This window comes from Carassius gibelio, chromosome B14 (assembly GCF_023724105.1).
Source record: "Carassius gibelio isolate Cgi1373 ecotype wild population from Czech Republic chromosome B14, carGib1.2-hapl.c, whole genome shotgun sequence".
NCBI classification, from domain to species: domain Eukaryota; kingdom Metazoa; phylum Chordata; class Actinopteri; order Cypriniformes; family Cyprinidae; genus Carassius; species Carassius gibelio.
In genome coordinates this window covers 23,844,794-23,864,884 of record NC_068409.1, presented here as the reverse complement: position 1 = coordinate 23,864,884, position 20,091 = coordinate 23,844,794, and the positions used below count along the sequence as shown (strand labels likewise).

Here is a 20,091-nt window from a genome sequence, read left to right as displayed (position 1 = left end):
CGATGCATTTCTTACAGATTTCAAAATCATTTCAAAATCAGATACTGATGAAGTAGCACTGTAAGATTACATTTGTTGTAATTAGGGCTGGGACAATGCGTCGAGGTCATCGATGACGTCGACGCAAAAAATACATCGACGCAAAATATGCGAATCGATTCGTCGACCTGTTTTTATTTCTCTAAAAAACGTTTGCAAAATGTTTACCTTATGTGCGCTGAATATACGCGATGGCCGGATCAACATTCTGTCCAACGTTATATAACCAATCCAGGGGTTTTTCTGCATTGATCTTTTTTTTTGGCGGCTGTCAAAGCCTTATTTGATCGGTGAGTGATGTAGAATAGAATAACGGCTGCACCTGACAGGCGCGTACAAGAGAAAGCCGGGTCTCGCACGCACTCACTGTCTTCAAACAACACGAACGCTGTCTTGCTCTCTCTCTCTCTCCCTCTCTCCCTCGTGCATATTAACCAAAATCATTAGACATGATAGAAAAAGGGCGGAACGCCAAAGTTTCACGTGGAGCATTCTGAGATTTTTTTTTCTCCATGACAGGCTGCTGGCTCCCACTGTTAATTTATTTTTATTTTTTTGGAAAAGCACTTTCTGTATTAGCTTAAAGCCCTCAAGTTTACATTGGTTACTGTATTGTTTCAATTGCTCTAAACAAGTATTTTGGGTGACCTTTTTTATTGAATGCTAGACATCAAGTTGTTATTTTCATCTGTAAGAAGAACTTTTTTTCAGTAAACTAGGCCCTATGTGTTCAGTAAGCTTGTTTCAGTAAGCTATGCGTTTTTAAGGCTTCAAGGTTTTATTGAATGCTATCTCTATACAAGTGCAAAGTAATGCATTCTTAGTCAGTCTTTTATTTTGTAATTTTAAGAACAATAAACATATATTGCAATGTTAAGGAATTCATGTTTTTTTCATTCAGATATGTAAATCAACATGTATAAATTGTTAGTAGTCAATTAATGGGGAGATAATCAAAATCTAATCGGTCTGAAAAAATGTATCGTTAGATTAATCGATGCATCGAAAAAATAATCGCTAGATGAATCGTTTAAAAAATAATAGTTTATCCCAGCACTAGTTGTAATGCATTATTGCGAAAGCGAATGCGTATGAATGTGCTGTATCTGTCATTATAATCTTCTGATCTGAGAGATTCATCTGTATCAAGCTATAGCTAAATATGTTTAACGTGAATTCTTGCCGAATATGCAGTTTTATTACGGACTGTTGGCATGAATTGTACTCGTGATGGAGCGTTCTTGGACCGAGTGAAAACCACGACGCTCTGACTTAAAAAATAAATAAATAAATAAATAAAATACACTCCTTGTTCCAGTCAGAATCACTCCACTCCACTCACATACTCTGCTCAGCAGCATGTCTCTACTGCAAATGCGCATGGAGGGTTGGGCCCACTCGGAACTACGGGAGCCTTGAGTTAATCGATAAAATCGATTTATTGCCCAGCCCTACCAAAACATTTAAAGCAACACATGTTCTGCTTAGTTAATGAGTTGACAATTTAAATATTAATTTAATTTCTAAAAACATTTCTAGTTTTATATTTTAGGATCATATAAACAAAACTAAACATCTATAAAAAAGTCAAGTCACCTTTATATATATATATATATATATATGTATATATATGTGTATATATATATATATATATATATATATATATATATATAGCACGTTAAACAAAATACATTGCATCGATGCAACTGAATAGCATTTATTAGGAAAACAGTGTGTCAATAATGCAAAATGACAGTTAAAGGCAGTTCATCATTGAATTCAGTGATATCATCTCTGTTCAGTTTAAATAGTGTCTGTGCATTCATTTGCAATCAAGTCAACGAAATCGCTGTAAATGACCCCAACTAAGCAAGCCAAAGGCGACAGCGGCAAGGAACCGAAACTCCATCAGTGACAGAATGGAGAAAAAAACCTTGGGAGAAACCAGGCTCAGTTGGGGGGCAAGTTCTCCTCTGACCAGACTAAACCAGCAGTTCAATTCCAGGCTGCAGCAAAGTCAGATTGTGCAGAAGAATCATCTGTTTCCTGTGGTCTTGTCCCGGTGGTCCTCTGAGACAAGGTCTTTACATGGGATCTGTATCTTGGGCTCTAGTTGTCCTGGTCTCCTCCGTCTTTCAGGGCTGTAAAGGTCCTTTCTAGGTGCTAATCCACAATCTGCTCTGGATACGTACTGGATCCGGGTGACTGCAGTGACCCTCTGATCTGGATATAGAGTGGATCTGGTGGCTACGGTGACCTCGGAACAAGAGAGAAACAGACTAATATTAGCGTGATGATGAAAAATAAAAAATGAACTATATCATGAGTTGACCAACACAACAAGTATTTTAGGTCAAAGGAGTTTGGCTGATAAGTTATTTAGGTAAATTTTTATTTATCTAATTTTATTTTTTATTTTGACAAAAAAAAAAAAAAAAACTCAAAGCAACTTATAAATAAAGCAGATTATAAATAAAATGATTGGTTTATACGATTGGTGTTCTATCATTATATAAATAACCAATAAAAGGCATAGCTTTTTAATCACAAAGAAGAGTGAATAAATAGAAAAAAAATACATACTTATGACCACAACCTAATTTTTTTTTTCTTAAGTGTTGTAAACCAAATTGATGAATTAGCATTTTTCCTTATGTCTTGTCTTTTGCTATCCTGATGTTTCTACAGTTTAATTGGCTGTTTTGGGAATCTATCAGTAGGGATGCTCCGATCACGATCGGCCGATCGTTAATGCGCATCTCGTCAGTAAAGCCGGTTTTCTAATCAGCGGTTGATTCCCTCAGGTGCGTGATTAGAAAACCGGCTTTACTGACGAGATGCACATAACGATCGGCTATGAGGCGCCGTGTAGGATTTAAATCAAACTTCGCTTATCAATACATACATAAAACACGTGCATATACACCTATAAATTACTCGCATATACATGCATACTACTGAATGTTCAAAAATACATATATAAAATACACGTGAACACTAATATGAAATCGATACCAATACATATAATGTTAGCAATGTATGCATACACACTTGTGAATAACTTGCGTATACATATAAACTTGACACGTGCATACACCTACAGACACTCACATATACATATTAACTTGAACCATGCATATACACCTATTAAACACTCGCACATACATATAAACTCGCTGCATACAAACACAACTGCACATACTCGCACATACATATAAACTTGATCAGTGCATATACACCTATTAAACACTCGCACATACATATAAACTCGATGAGCGCATACACATCCATAAAACACTCGTGCATACAAAAACAATAACATTTACTAACGTATACAGTTCAGATGAGAAAAACGTGTACATGTATATATGCGAGTGATTTCATATGTGGATGTGCGTGAATTTTCAGTATAAACGGAAGGCATTTCAGTGTAAACGGAAGGCGTTTAAGTGTGAACGGAAGTAACCAAATTTGCAATTATGGACCGGGATCTGTGTCATTCCTAATCGTTTGCTCAGTCATTCAAAAAAAAAAAAGTTTTTAATAACAAAATGAAATCGGAATGTTATATATATATATATATATATATACACACACACATGAACTGGAAGATTCTTGATCAATTTTTTTTTTCCAAAACTGATACATTTAGTAGATAAAATGTACTCTATAGTTAAAAAAAGGTTGTAAAATGTCTTTATACACTTTTTTTTTTTTTTTGTCTTTAATCATATACTGCATTGTGGTGCACTTTGAGATTAATTGTCCTCAGACCATGCTCTTTTTTTTTCTTTTTTTTTTACAATACCCTTTATTCAAGAAACGTGTTTTATTAGGTTGTGCTTGATTTGATTACCTTTGATTATCTTGATTTCAAAATTGTGGATTTCAGGAACAGAATGTAGTAAAACTTTAAAACTGGTTAATAATACAAAATTTTTATCAAACAAGGTTTTTTTTTTTTTTTTTTTGCATATGATGTTTAACTATTACACTGATAAAGTACACATCCACCATCCCCTGCATCAGATAATAAAAAACTTAAGTTAATTCTGAGGTTTACCCATGTCTTCATGTATGTGTGCAGTAGTGGCTCATATATAATTTGAGAATGAGTCTCCCCCATTAGAAGAGCTTCTGCAAACTAGGAACAAAATAACAGGCAAAAGTGCAAGTATCAAACTCTGCTGATTTGTAACATATACATTAATTACAAACAAACATTCTCCACATGAACTGTAGGCTCTCATGTACTTCCATGTGAAACCTTTTTTAAGGAGAAAAAAAAAGTTAAATAGTTGTTACTGCATACGAGTCTTTATATATAGTTCTTTATTCTCAATGACACCAAATATCTCAGACACTGAACATTTCATAACACCGGCGAGTTCAAGGACCATAATATCACACTCGTCAGCAGTAAGTTAATTGGCAGTTTCGATCTAGAAAAAGGTGAGAATTTCACAATTTCACTTCTATGCAATCTTCACGAAATAGTCCCAGTCCCTCTTGAGCTTAGCCATTTTCAGAAATAAAACCCTTTCGCACATGAGTTTAAAATATTCTAGCTGAGCCCCAACGTGAGTTTCTTTAGGCGACCGTTATTTTAGAATGTACCGCCTTAATGTTTCCATGGCGACGCGTCATGCTTGTCATGTGACACAACACAGCCACAATAGATTTGTATGACACATGGATCGCTTTTATTTTATTTGTTTTGTTCAAAATATTTGCAAACATACTCACTATATTATGAAGTTATGATATTCCGATTCTGTGCAAATAGCTTAAACACTTAATTCTGAAAATGGCTAAGTTCACTAGTGGGACTTAGTTGGGAACACATTTTATATTTTTTAACTAGAGGCAAAACTATCTCTTCTTTCTCCCTCTGTGTATGTGTGTGTGTAACGTTAACTTGCATAGCTTCTGGAAGTTATTTCGTGAAGATTGCATAGAAGAGAAATTCTCACCTTTTTCTAGATCGAAACTGCCAGTTACTTTACCACTGACAAGTGTGATATCACAGTCCGTGAACTTCGCCGGCGGATGATCGCATCGTTTGCGCTGTTATTGATGCTTTGTATGCCACCAGGGCTCGAAGGCCGAAACAAAGTGCGCGATTCAGATTGTGTTTCTGACTGCAGGCAGAGACTGCAGGAGAGCAGGCAACACAAACTGATGGTAACTGATCTTATAATAGTGGGCGAAAAAAGAACATTCCGCAAAATGCTTCAGGTGTAGCACAATCCCGGTCCATGATTGCAAATGCGGTATTTAGACAGGTTACTTCCGTACACGCTTAAACGACTTCCTTTTAAACTGAAACGCCTTCCGTTTACACTGAAATGCCTTCCGTTTATACTGAAAATTCACGCACATCCACATATGAAATCACTCGCATATATACATGTACACGTTTTTCTCATCTGAACTGTATACGTTAGTAAATGTTATTGTTTTTGTATGCACGAGTGTTTTATGGATGTGTATGCGCTCATCGAGTTTATATGTATGTGCGAGTGTTTAATAGGTGTATATGCACTGATCAAGTTTATATGTATGTGCGAGTATGTGCAGTTGTGTTTGTATGCAGCGAGTTTATATGTATGTGCGAGTGTTTAATAGGTGTATATGCATGGTTCAAGTTAATATGTATATGTGAGTGTCTGTAGGTGTATGCACGTGTCAAGTTTATATGTATATGCAAGTTATTCACAAGTGTGTATGCATACATTGCTAACATTATATGTATTGGTATCGATTTCATATTAGTGTTCACGTGTATTTTATATATGTATTTTTGAACATTCAGTAGTATGCATGTATATGCGAGTAATTTATAGGTGTATATGCACGTGTTTTATGTATGTATTGATAAGCGAAGTTTGATTTAAATCCTACACGGCGCCTCATAATCGGCCGATCGTGATCGGAGCATCCCTATCTATCAGTCACACATGACTGAGCATTTGTTTTGTTATCCGTCACCACTAACAGCAAGCGTCTCACACATCAAGGCACTCTTATGCTTAATGGTGTGAGTAGGCTGTTAAAATGCAATCAGACACAAAGTGTTTAACTTATTTATTTATTTAAACCCTTTTATCTGTTATTCTGAAACAGCAGATTCAGGAAACCATTACAGTAAAAAGCAAATCCAAGCTTTTATTATTCTGTCCTTAGCGATGTAATCAGTCTTAAATAATTTTCCTGGTGTCCATTGTACACATTAAGGAATGTTTTATGGGCTTTTACATTACAATTTACATAAGTTTGCTGTATAGCAGTAGTGCAGACATATTTCAAATATATTGTTGCAGTTTGTATCTATGCAGAGGAAATATCAGCTGCAGTTTAAAGAAAATCACTCCTCAAATGTGCTTTGTACCTTCCATCCATCAAGTTAAGTTCAGCTGGTTCATTGTAAATGTCTGGACCATCTTCCCATGGTATGCATGCATGCTTGAGCAGGCAGGAGTCAGTGAATGTGAACACTATATGTGTCTACATGTGTGTCTTAGTGTATGTTTAGCCATTAGTAGAGTTGGATTGTGAAATGCTATTAGCAGAGTGACTGATCCTTACTCATGAAATGGGATGCTTATTTTGATGGCTGTTTTTAGTAATAGTTTGGGTATAGTTTGGTTAAGAGCAAAGGTGCATTTCCACCATTGGGGATGTAAACCGTTTATTTGTTTATCTGCCTAGGAATGCATATATTTTCTTTGGCTCCATATCTGATATGTTAAACAAGTCAGTAGCTTGTACACCAACAGCTGGGCATTACATGACTTAATGTGTGCTGTTACTAAACAGTAAGTGAGGCATCAAAAGCACATCTGTATCTTGGCTGTTTACCTGATAAATACTTATGTTTTGTCATATTATAGCTCAGACTCCCGCTGTACTACTGTTATTATGCTCATTTCTATTTCTAAAAAAGCACGCAAACACTGCAAAATTTCTGTCATTCCCTTATGCCATCTGTTTTCTTTTTTTCAAATCCGGTTAAACATTTTTATTTGGTTGAAAACTTATTCTCACTGTAGATTGGAGATTATATCAGTTACTGTATATATTATGAGAATGTCTAGCCTAGCCATAATTTCTATTATGTTATTTGTGTTTCTTTAGCATTATGGGTGAGCACATTTAAAGGGATGACAATTATTTCATTTACTCACCCTAATATCATTCCAAACCTGTATAACTTTCTTCTGAAGGGACACAAAATAAGGTATTCTGAAGAATGGAGTTGAGGTTAACATTTACTTGCATTGTATGAACAAAAATCAGACAGTTCTCAAAATATCTTTGTTCCACAAGAGAAAAAGTCGCAAATTACATGAGGGTGAGGAAATGATGACAGCGTTTTTGTTTTTCCTGTGAACTGTTCTTTTAAGGAAGCCCTGTGTAATTATGGTCCACCAGGCAGAATCGGGCACATTTAGAGGCTGCTCACATGAAACATTCTTGTTTTCAAAGACGGCTAGATGGAGTACAACAAGAAATGGATTATAGGGCCCTATACAGTAGCTCTTCCAATATCAAAGTGAATTTAAAATGTGTTTTGAGATGAACTGTGTGGAGAGCTGCATTACTGCAGTAAAGCTTGTGAGAGCTCTGTCTCTCTCTGACACACACACACACACACACACGCATACATGCAGCACCCAAAATCACAGATGGGATTACAAAGAGCCCTCCACAAAAGAACCAGCACAGCTGTAGCAGAAAAGAAGCCTTTTAAGAGAAGATGTCTTGTGTTGGGTCAGATACAGATGTGCCTATCCGTGTGTTTAAGAGAGGGTGAGGTAAAGATTCAGTGGAAAGGTGAGCATTTGCTCTTAGTACCGGCAGACTTGGAATTTGTCTGTTGTAGCAGCTGGTGTCGTCTCTTGCCAGCAATTTCTGCTATTATATGAAAGTTTATCCTCAAACATTTTTACTCCGGCAGGTCAGTGTGAGATTAGAGGGGTTTCGAGATGTTAATGTGGCCACCCACCCTGATGAGAATGGGTTTCCGACTTAGCATGAGCTGGTTTGTGTGGTGAGAAGTCAGAAGCTGACACACAGCCCTTAATTAGCTCGATCGTTTATGGAATAGTACTAACTACTGGGTACTAAAGCTATTTTCAGAATTTTGTTTTTGTTGTTCCAAAATGGGGACTAAATTGCACAATGTTGAACTTCTTGGTCGGGTTCACATTCACTAAGCAACATTTCAAAACAGACCAAAATTTGTTTATTTATCATTTCTTTTTTTCTTTTTTAATTAGTTATATTTTTAGATTTAGTTTTTTCTTTGCAGTTTCACAAAATGTAGGTTGACATCTAATACCAGCCAGTATTAGATGCAGCAAGTTCACAGAATGGCAGAGCTGCCTTTAAATGTACATATGCACCTAAATGATTTATCTATCATCAACTATCATTTCTCCATATCATGTATGTAACCCACAAATTTGACTATCATTTCCTAATCACTCATTGTGTATGTCTTTTGAATGACTATTGAGAAACATAGCAACACCCTGAGCTAAGACAATGTCTAATTGGTCAATACAACTTTTGGGATGTGTCCAACAGCATAGTTTAAAAACTTAGGACACCAAATTAGATTTTGCCTTAGGGCTTTTTTATCTTTCTTTGTTTTTTTTGCCATCCTTTTTTGCGTTCTTTGAGCGCTCTTCCTGCATTCTTTGGCCTGCACGCCCGCTGCTACATAATCACGATGAGAAGAAAAACCATCTAGACCCATTACATTCTTTTATTTCTTTAGTTCTTTTTCTTTCCATTGAGAGTTTTATGTTCTGAGTTAAGTTGAAACCTCTTTCTGCAATAACAGCAACAAGGGAATCCCCTAAATAAGCAACTTGCGTAGCTCCAGATTCTAGAACTGGTGCATTTAATATAAATTTTAAACACGTTGAGGAACTCAGTGCGAGGGTTAATAAAATTATTCATGGTTGTTCAGGTCTATGCTATTGCACATAATGCTATAAACTTGGGATTTCACATTTTTGCTCTTAAACTCATTAATCACTTTCTCTTTTCCTGCAACTTGTGTGAATGTATGAGTGCATAAGCTTATGTAATATGTTTTAGATTAGTTTATATTGTTTTAGATGTATCCAATAAAATCTTATTTATATTGAGAAGAGAAGTATCTTGTGTTTTCTTCTTACATGTTAATGTCTTAAACTGCCGATCTTGTAACTGTGCTAATTAATGTTTTCACTATATTTTTTGGATTTTAATATCCATTACAGAGTTGATGTTATATAGCTTGTTCAATGAATCACTTGCTGACTCAGTTATCAGCCGTAAAAACAGTGATTCGGTCTAAATTCCTTATAAAATCAAAAATAATTCCCTTTGAGGTAAATTTAACCTGTTTCCCTTTCATACATTAGCCTTACAGTGTTCCAAGAAGCTCTTTCAGAAAGGCTTTGGAAAACAAAATATGAAGGTTTTTATCAGGAGCTGACATTTGCACATGAGCGTTGGTTATTGATCAGTCTTTCAGAATAAATAGGATTTTTATAAAATGAAATCCTTTTGTGAAAATCCAGCATTGAAATTATCCTCGTTTGTGAGGCAGTCCAATGTAAAATGATTAGCAAAATCATATGGACCTCACCGATTTTTTTTTTTGTTTTTTTTTTTGGGGGGGGGGGGGGGGAGTATTTCTTTCAAAAATTTAACTTAACCACAGTTTCCTCAGCAGCTCAGATGGAGGGAGTCTATGGAGACTCCTATGATCATCTGTGCATCCCAAAGCACGACACTCCTAATGCCCCTTTAGTGTAGTAGTAGCAACAGCAAGAAAACAGTAATGGTGGACTGCTGCTTCTCTCTCGGGGAGGATCACAAATGGGAAGGGATTTCTTCCTACGATGACGTGTATGTAGGGAGAATCTGGAACCGCTCATTCTGAAAGACTGTTTATGAAAAAAAAAAAAGAGTGGGTGGATTTTACCAATTTGTTTTTACACACTGCGTCAACACAACTGTGTTCAAATGCTTATAAAGGTGATTTTTGCATAGTGGCTCCCCTTTAAGGTCTCGATTGTTTTGAGGTGGATCAGATTATTTTAAGATTATTCAGATATAACCGTGGTATAGCAATGTCAAGTTAAAACAAAACTGAGGTATTTCAAAGGTAGTGTTTTGTGAGCATATGTTCTTCACAGAAATCTTTAGTACGTGTTTGGCATAACAAAGATCTTGATATGTTATTACAATTTCCTCTCCCAGTTTCTAAAGTTGAAATCATCCAAAATGTTAATGGGCTGTAAAACAAAAATGTTCAAAAGCACCAATAACAGGAACATTTTCCGTTATAAGGAAGGCAGCGGTTAAACTGAGCCTACATTTTATGAGAAAACTCAATGGCTACCTGTCATAATTACCCTATTAGTGTGATTGCTGACTGTCTTCTGCTATTTCGCAGATGATGTCATGTCTAATTCAAGGCCCTTCTGGTCAGAGGTAAGTTACAGAAAACCAAAGCCATGTCTAACTATGTAAACAGAGCGCTGTGGTGAAAGTAAGTATGAGGCAGGCAGTACACCAGACCTCCATTAGAGAATAACACGCACACGTGTTTTGCTTAATTGAAGACCTCACCAAATTGTTAAAGGATGTGGTCTGTATACAACATGAGCAAGCTTTGTGTGTGTGGCCAGGACCGCAAACACAAGTATGCAAGCAGCTGACGTGTCGGAAGAGTTTAATTTAGTTTCTTACACACAAACAGACGCACTTTGTTTGAGAAAAGCCACAAAGATATTTTAGCCTTGTTTGGGCCTAGTATGGTTGGATTTAATAAGGACGTTTGTATTCTTCCATCTTCCTCTCATACAAAATCATTAAACCCAGGCAACGTTGTTTTTAGATTAGCAGGTAATGTTAAATAGCAATGGTCTCTCTCCCTTCAACTTGGCATGTGTAATGTAAAAATGTCCTTTCTACATTAATATGCATAGACAACTGTAACTAAGTTTGTTTGGACTTCATTGACCGTCACAATGTCTTTTATGTGCATAGTAGAAAGTCAAAGAGGTTTGGAATGACTTAAGGGAGATTTTAACAAATAACAATGTATATACGTGTATATACATATATTATATAATATTATTATTAAAACCCACCAGAGATGATAGCTATTTACTTTGCCTTAAAAAAAAAGCAAATTTATAAAGAACAGTGGTGAACAGTTGATCACCATAGTAGTTGTGGGAATCTTCATGACTTACAGTGTCTCAGCTCCACATGCTTTTATTTTCCCAGTTGTTGCTGTTAATTTTAGACCTGGCATAAAGCGTGAGCAAAGTGGAGTTGAAGAAATAACGTACCGCCCTGATGATACTTGATCTGATAATCATTTTAACAGTGACGAGCTTAAGCTCACAGTCAGGCATTCAGCAGTATAAACCACATGAAGTGAGACATTAGAAAAAGCTTGTGGAGAGAGACAGAGGAAACAGTCATGCTAACTTCAGAATCAAATTTCCTGTCAGGCAAGTGCATCCCAAAGACATTCGTACACACATTATATTCACCCACCCACCAAGTGGGTTAGTTCAATGTCGGTATTTGGCCATACGATAGCATCTGCGGATGTTACGGAGCTCTCTGAGAGGACGTGTTAATGGATGAGCCTCATTCTGTGAGCTGTGGAAAGGGAAGGTTTTGGTGGCCTGTTAGGATCTTAATCGGGTCTTGGTGAAGTGCCTGTAGGATTCTGTTACTCCATGACACAACAGCAACCTAATGCTCATACAGCATTTGAAGAGACTTAGTTTAGCCAAGCTTTACTTAAACATGCTCTTTACCACAATATAATTGTAAAAAGAATTACACAAATGTACAGGATTAGTCAGGATTGTGGGGGTGACCAATCCAATTCACATTTAAAGGAACTGTTTACTCAACCCAAAACTGAATGATTTACTTGGAACACAGAGAGAGTTTAGCTGAAAGTTCACTGCTCTGTTCCTTACAATGAAAATAAATGGTGACAGGTGGCTGGCAGATTAAAAAAAGCAACATAAAAGTAGTTAATGTGGCATGCCTGCTAAATTGAAAATCTGTTACACACACACCTAAAATGATGTGCATCAGCTGTATGGAATTCCTTGATTTATGCATTTTCTTTTTTTATTTTTATAATACTTCTGAATTTGACTAAGAAAATAATAGTGGAAAAAGAAAATAAGATTGTGAATGTAAATTGTGAATGTTGTGAAACAAATATATTGGAAAAAAGGTTTGCCATTTAAGTGATGTTAAATGGCCAACAGGAACTGAGCAATTCAGTGAGTTAAAGCATCAGACTCCTGTGGTGAGTCTCCATAAGGAGCATCTGCACGGCAGATTGTACCATTCCAAATAAGTCGAGGCTTTTGAAGCCAAATTATTTTTTAATGGTATGATAAATTCCCATGCTGCGTTCCCCTCACTTGTCTCTCCCCACTCCTTTTCTATTCTTCTCCCTCCTTCTCTTTGCTGCCCAACTGGAAACCTTAAAGCAATAAATATGAAAAAGCCAGAACTGGAATTTACAGCACCTGTAGTTACTGCCGCAAACCCTTTAATCATGAGCAGATGTAGGAGCAACTTAAAAGTAGGGGGTGAAATCAGCATGCACGGGTGGGTGGGGGTTAGCGTGGGGTACAGTTTCACCAGCCGGCTGCAGTCAGCTCCCAACATATGGGGGATTAAAACACAGACAACTCCTGAACAAGTCCCTTGGAATCAGAAACATTAGCACTTTTTGTTGTTAAATGCTGTTACGGGCACTAGCATTAACGTTCTAGAGTGAAATAAATACGGACATCAAGGCCTTCTGCCAGACAACTGGGAAATATGAATTGAGTGAAATGTAGTGCTATTACGCCAAATTTCCAACAAGAGGTTTCAAAATAGTTTTTATGAGCTCGGTTGATTGTAATACACATTTCTTTGAGAAGAAACACTGCAGTTTCTGAACCCCGAATATATTTGAACCTGATCAGAGTGGACTGCGAAAAGCTGGAGTAGGCGCTAGCTTTGGTTTCAGTGCACCAAACCATCAAAATTTAATAATGCAAACTGCATTTCTCTTTGATTGAAACCTAAATTTGCGTTGTTAGATTAGAGGGATCGTTTACCCAAAATTATTAATTCTGTCATCATTTACCTGCATGTCATGCCAAGCCCGTATTACTTTATTCTGTGGAGCGTAAGAATTTGGTTAAGGTTGGTGTCACTTTGTGGTAAAGAGTTATATATTCTTGTTTCTCTGTTTTTGTTTGTATTTAGACACTTGCCCACGTCCAGACAAACATGCTCGCATACATGTCTGTACTGTCTTTGTTTCTACCGCTTCCAGGTTAATATTTAAACTCCAGACTCAGTCGGAGGTCTAACATGTGAACAAGGCACAATGGTAGCACTGTGAGCCCTTATTTATTCATGCTCCGCTTCCTACCTTAATCAACGTAGTGCTCTCCTCAAGAGAGAGAGAAGAAGGGAAAAAAAGAGAAATGGGTCAAGGAAAAGTCATGTTTGAGGTAATGCACCCAAGGGGCCAGCCTCTGATCATTATATGACATTATTTAACCCAGAGATGAGGTCATCTTAAAGCACAGACATGTAACTCTTCCAATCCTTACCAAGCCTAAAATGCAAAAGTCAAATAAGGAAGTTTTAGTGTCAAGGCTGAGGTTCAGTTTCTAATGACAAACCTTCATTTCGTCAGTAACCGTCAACCATTATTGTGTTTGTGTGCTTTGGCGTTTTAAGCAGGACAACATTTACTCCTTCCTATCTCTTCCTCTTTTTTTTAAGCTTGCATACCTATAGGAAAGCATGCAGCAGTGTGTAATGACCCTTTTCTGTTTTAAGAGTTTGTCCGTTACACTGCATGTAAAACTCACTGTTCCTTGTTTAAGTATCAGTCATAATATGCTGTTGTCTTTTTTTATTGGAAAATCTTAAATGAACAACAGGAGTTTATAACTCTTTGAACAGTAGTCTTATCAGGACCATTTAAAGTGGTTTGTTGGGGTCCTAGATATAAAATGTTACTAAATCCAAGGTTGCACAAAATGTATTGGTTCTTTTTAATAATGAGTGTGAATACAAATTGAATTTGCCCTGCATATCGTTAAAATTTGAAATGAATTGACAGGAAGATTAATTTTAATGAGCTGGAATTAAGTGCAGTCACACATGGAGAGTTTTGCAACATGATAAACAATTAGATCATGTAGTCTGATAAATTGTACCTATATACACTATCAAAAATAAAGCTTCTTAAATGGGTTTCGCTACCAAAGAAGAAGGTTTTTGGGTTACCAAAGAACCTTTCAGTGAAGAGTTCTTAATATATAACTACTTTACAATGTATAGAACCTTTTATGCCATTGAAAGGTTCTATATAAAGGGATAGTTCACCCAAAAATGAAAATTGTCATTAATTATTCACCCTTACGTCGTTCCAAACCTGTAAGACCTTTGTTCATCTTCAACACAAATTAAGATATTTTTTTTATGCATTTCAAGAGCTCTCTGACCCTCCCATAGACAGCAAGGATCGTAACATGATCAAAGCTCAGAAACGTAGCATCGAGATCGTTAAAATAATCCATGTGACATGAGTGGTTCAACCAAAAATTTTACGAAGCTATGAGAATACTTTTTGTGTGCAAAGAAAACTAAAATAACAACTTCATTCAACATCATCTGTTCTGTGTCACCCACGCCATTTTGGAGAGTATTACATACCAATGATGTAACCTGGATTGTTTTAACAATCTTCATGCTAGTTTTCTAAGCATTGATAATGTAAGGATCCTTGCTGTCTATGGGAGAATCAGAGATTTCTTGGAATGCATCAAAAATATCTTAATTTTTTATTCGAAGATGAACGAAGGTCTTGTGGGCTTTGGAACGACATGAGGGGTGAGTAAATGAATGAAAGAATTTTGATTTTTTTGGTGAACTTTCCCTTTAATGGCATTATAGATGCCAATAAAGAACCTTTATTTTTAAGACTGTGTCACCCACATGATGAATTTAATTTAAATTAATTTGGTGGTATTCATTTTATTTTAAATAATGAAGAGCACGGACTCATGCTCCACTTAATTTCCAGTAAGACACCAACTACATCTGCTCTTGTTACATTAGCATTTTAATAACAAGGTATGTTTATACCGTATACCTCCTTCCAAGATCTTGTAACCGCTAACAATCATAGGCTTCAATAAGAGAAGGCCTGTTTTAATGCCAGAAACCTAAGAGAATTATAAACATTAATACAGGGCTTGACAAGAAGCTGTCAGTCTGCTGGGCAAATGCTGTAACATGCTGAGGAAAAATGCCCTTTCTTTCTCATTTCAACTAACTTCAAAGACCTTGGCAGCTGTTGCCGTCTCCTGATCTGTTTATATAACTGAGTCCATAAAGGGTTTAGGCTTGTGCTGCAAACAGATCTGAGGTGTTCAACAATGTTCCACGGGCCTTGGGCTCTTTTGTTTGGATATGTTTCACACAAAATACTCCTCAACTCTGAAGAGCATGAGTGATCTTGCTTTACATCCCTAACATTGACAATGTGTCTATTCTATGTGGGCAATAGCTTGCAGGGCATGCCAGGTTTCTGCGTGCCGAGTGCAATTTTTTGGAAGGTACTTTTCGGATGTGCACAAAGTTTCTGTTCAAAAGTGACTTGTGTATTGTCTTACACATCTCCTCCCCGGAGTGCAATTAATCACAGCATGAGAAAAAGACATCAAAGCAGTCGCTGTCATGTTTACAGAGAGAAATTATATGAGTTGTCTTTTCTTTTTTCCACTCTAGATTTTTCCTCCTGCCTACAAGTGACACAGTCAAACATATTGAATTTTGATGGTCTTAACAGATTGTTTTTTTTCTCTCTCTCTTTCTCTCTGCTCTTTACGGATGTCAGAGTGATCATATTTCTATCTCTTGTGGTTGTGGACACACCTCAGGGGTTAAAGCTGTTCCCCAGAACTTTCCGCAACCCCAGTGGTTCAGTCATTTCTCTTCCAGTGACTCCTGAAACATCATTCGGCCTTTACTGCTGCTTGTGATGGGATCTGTCATCCAGACCACGGAGGGAATGAGTCACTCGTCAATCCTAATACAAAAAAAGGAAACTCAGAAATTAATATTGTCATTTACTGATCCTAATTTTGCTCCAAGGATTTCTTTCTTTTGTGAAAATAAAGACATTTGATGAGAATTTTTGTCCATATAGTGAAAGTGAAACCTGTTTTGGACCCCCTTTGTGCTTACAAGATAATTAGCACTTGCTGGAAAGGAAGCAATGACTCATTTTTGAAAGATTATCATCTGTTATGTACTATATTGATGTCTGCAAATACAGCACAGGAAAATGCTGGGTGGTTTGTTACATTTGAAGGTGAATAGTTCCAGTGTTATGTAATTCAGATAAACCAGAAAGAGCATTACAGATCTTGTACCATTACTGTAACTGATCAAGATACCTATTGACACCCTGAAATTGTCACACAACTTGAGGGAGCCGTGTGTGTGTGTGTGTGTGTGTGTGTTCAGGGAGTGGAGCGTGAAAGAAAATCTGTGTGCATTTCCCTTGGGTGGGCTGTGAATGTGACAGGCCTGTAAAAATCAGCACTGGTGTTGCATTTCAACAGCTGTCTGTTTGCATCAAACATCTTTTCTGAACCTAGTACACAACATGATAAGATAGATTTCAATCCTCGTTGCAGAATTCAAGTCCAGTTCATTTTATTGGACAGGCAACAAGCATCCCTTTCTAGGAATTGTTTCGATCTAGTTTGGAACAGTACTTTAGGTTGGTTCTTTATTAGTTCTCTTTGCTGTGATTTAAACGTTGTGAAATGTTGGCTAGAGTGCATCAGCACTTGTGAGCTTTTCTTACCCCATTTAACCCTGGCTTAATGTCCTTTTAAACCCCAGGTGAAGGCTGGTTTTTACCAGGTTAGCCAGTGATTCACACTTCTATTGACTTGACAGTGGTTTATGAAACCTGAATGCAATTATGCACTGTGAAACACTGTGATGTTAAACGAACAGGCAACCGATCAAAACCCCTCATTGGTTACCTTATTAAATATTCATGCATTTTGTATATTCACACAAACAGTTTCTGTGTCTGAAGGGACAGTCTGAACCAGTGCTGATATGCATGGTAACATTTCTACTGCTAGATAATGTTGTACTTGTCCAATCTATGTTTTTAATATCATAAATATGCAAAGAAGCATATTAACTTCATCAATCTTGAATCCTGACTTTCAAAGATTAATTACTAACCCAGAATAACATTGTGAAACATGGATTAAGTGTTAAGAATAAATTACCTTTGAAAGTCAGTAATGTATTCTTTGAGCTCATTTTCCCATCCTGGCAAAGTTTCTGGTAAAAGGTGCTTTTACTGTGCTTTATTGAGGAAGCCATTATAGATTCTTCCTCTTGGGAGGAACAACTCTGGGAATCTTGTCATAACAGAGTAGCAAGTAAATCAGTATGTAATCATTTCTGAACTTTTAAATGACTAAACTCTTGGCATACCTCACCTCAGTCATGCTGCTAAACCCAGCTCAAAATGACTTTCTCGGCCTTGGATTCTCTGAACTGTTAAACTATCAGAGCTCTTAAAGATACAATTGATTGTAGCAGAACAATCTGTCCTAGTAGCCTTCACAAGTTCCCTCCACCCAAACAATGTTTTTCGACATAGCTTTAATTCTTATCTTACTGCTACAACTAGGACTGTCATTGCCAGCTGAAGTGTCACTATAAATAAAACTTTATAGCTGCTGATTGATTGTTTTAATCTAGATCTATAATGTAACACTATTACGGTGAAGCAACATCAAAGTGACATTCGTGACATTCTGTCACAAAAACAAATTCCTCGTATGTGTAAACATACCTGGCAATAAAGCTCATTCTGATTCTGATTCTGATTCTGAAGCACATTATTGCTTTGATAGACAGGGGTTCGTTAAGTGTATGCTGTGTTAGCAAATGGAAGAACATCATTCTGCTGGTTTTATGGTATTGACAAGGCAAAATAATTTCCGAGGTTTCCTTGTATTGCTTCCTTAATGTGATTATCATGTTTACAGTCAATCAATGCTCAAAAAAAAAAAGAGTTTGGTTCATCTTTCTTTGTGTGATAATTTATTTAGTATTCACACAATGCACTGCACAATCCATATTATTTGGGTTGTAGTAGAAGCTAAATCTAGTTTGATGTTAATTTGCATTAAGAAAAAAGAGCTATTCACAAATGACTACAATGTGTTCTTTCTTCACTCTGATGAGTTATACAGGTTCAAAGATGTTTTAATGAACCTCTTTTTTTCTGTTCTGTAGGAGTGCATGATTCTCAACACGAAAAGGTCCTCAGTGTCACTGGGGATGGAAATATTCAAAGTCCTGACTTCCCCAACACTTATCCCCGGAGTACAGTTATAGTGTGGCGGCTGGTGGCAGTCACAGAAAGTTCCAGGATCCAGCTGACCTTTGATCCTCGCTTTGGTCTGGAGGACGCCGAGGACGGCATTTGCAAGTAAGAGACACTGACCTTTTGGTCACTGGCAAGACCTCACATGCACATTAGAGAAAGACAATATCTTAACATTTATAATGTAGAAGACAGACAATTAAAAGGGTGAATAAAGACAGTTAAAGACATTTACATTACATTTACTCAGCTTGTGGCCTTAGATATCAAAATGTTGTTGTTGTTTTCATGTATTTTAAACATAATTGCCTACAGTCCACATTATTATTATTAATTATTATAGCATTTTTGGCAGTTGCATTGCATCTTGCTATTACATTTTTTGGGGAGGAGGATTGTCACTTCATGACATGGCATGTTTCTGTAACTTTTATTTTATTGTATTTTATTTTTTCTATCTCATGGCTGTGACTTTCTAGTACAAGTCAAAGCTGCCGGTTGATTTGAACTGGCGGGTTGCAATATAGAATCAAGGCTGGACCAAAACTGTATATTGAGGAGGAGATTTAGAAAATTTGAGAGCTTGAAAAATTCCTGAGTGTTTCCTTTCAGACACTCAAATATCTGCTTAGTGTTATGCGACAAATCAGCCCTACTAAACAAGCAGCATCAGGCATCCATTGCACTCTCTTGACAGGGTCAGACGTAAGATAAATCACCCTTATACAATGCAGCGGTATAAGTGTATGTGGAGAAGCAGGGGGAATTACAGTGGCGATGTATGTGCTTGTTGTGACCGAGTCCATTTTTATAAGATTTAGAGTCGAAAGGAGGCCATTTGGGAGATTGGCTGTGCTGTAAAAAGGCTGATGAATAATGAAAAGCCCACCCCTAGAGTGATTATGTTCAGTTATATATTTATTTTTTCAATGGCTGATACAATGACATAAAGAACAGCCCTTCTTTGTGCATAGTTAGTTCCTAGTCTCCTACGTAACTCCATAGCATCTGTTTGAGATTCTGGAGACCCGTACGATCAGAGATGTACACTCACACACAGTGCAGGTCACACAAAGCCCAGCCAGCCAATCCACATTAAAGACCCTTTCAATTACAGGCTAGCTTTCCTTCCATCCTTCCAGGCCTCTGTCCATGCCTATGTTGTGCTGTATAGTGCAATCGATTGCAGACGTGCACATCTGTGAATTTCTGCTTCCCAGAATCTAGATGATGACCTTCCCATAGCTGGTGGTTTCATGTGGAAAAAATGTTCGTAGACCTCTTCTAATTATTGATAAATAATACTATTTTTGTATTAATGCCCTACTGACTTGTACACATTATCTGTGAAAGGTTCTTCATTGTCTGCAAACCTAATGTGTGAAATAGTGTTACAGTAAATCAGTGTAGTTTTATTTCTTGTCAATAATCAATTACATAATGTGCTTTCATACACGTTTGTTAGCAAGCCTATGGAGTCTTGCCAGCTATGTGTGTAACGCCTCCTAGTGGCTTCATGTTAACTGGATATGAACACTTTTTTTTTTTTTTTTTTT

At 36.9% G+C, this 20,091-nt stretch overlaps 1 protein-coding gene across 2 annotated transcripts in view; it reads left to right on the top strand.

Annotated features, from left to right (window-relative positions):
• pdgfc (platelet derived growth factor c) overlaps window positions 1-20,091 on the top strand; it is a 49,828-nt gene that overhangs the window by 12,251 nt on the left and 17,486 nt on the right. For both annotated transcript variants that reach the window (XM_052574984.1, XM_052574983.1), the window contains one exon: window positions 18,445-18,640. In XM_052574984.1, coding sequence (XP_052430944.1) covers window positions 18,445-18,640 — 196 coding nt within the window. The remainder of the gene's footprint in view (window positions 1-18,444; window positions 18,641-20,091) is intronic.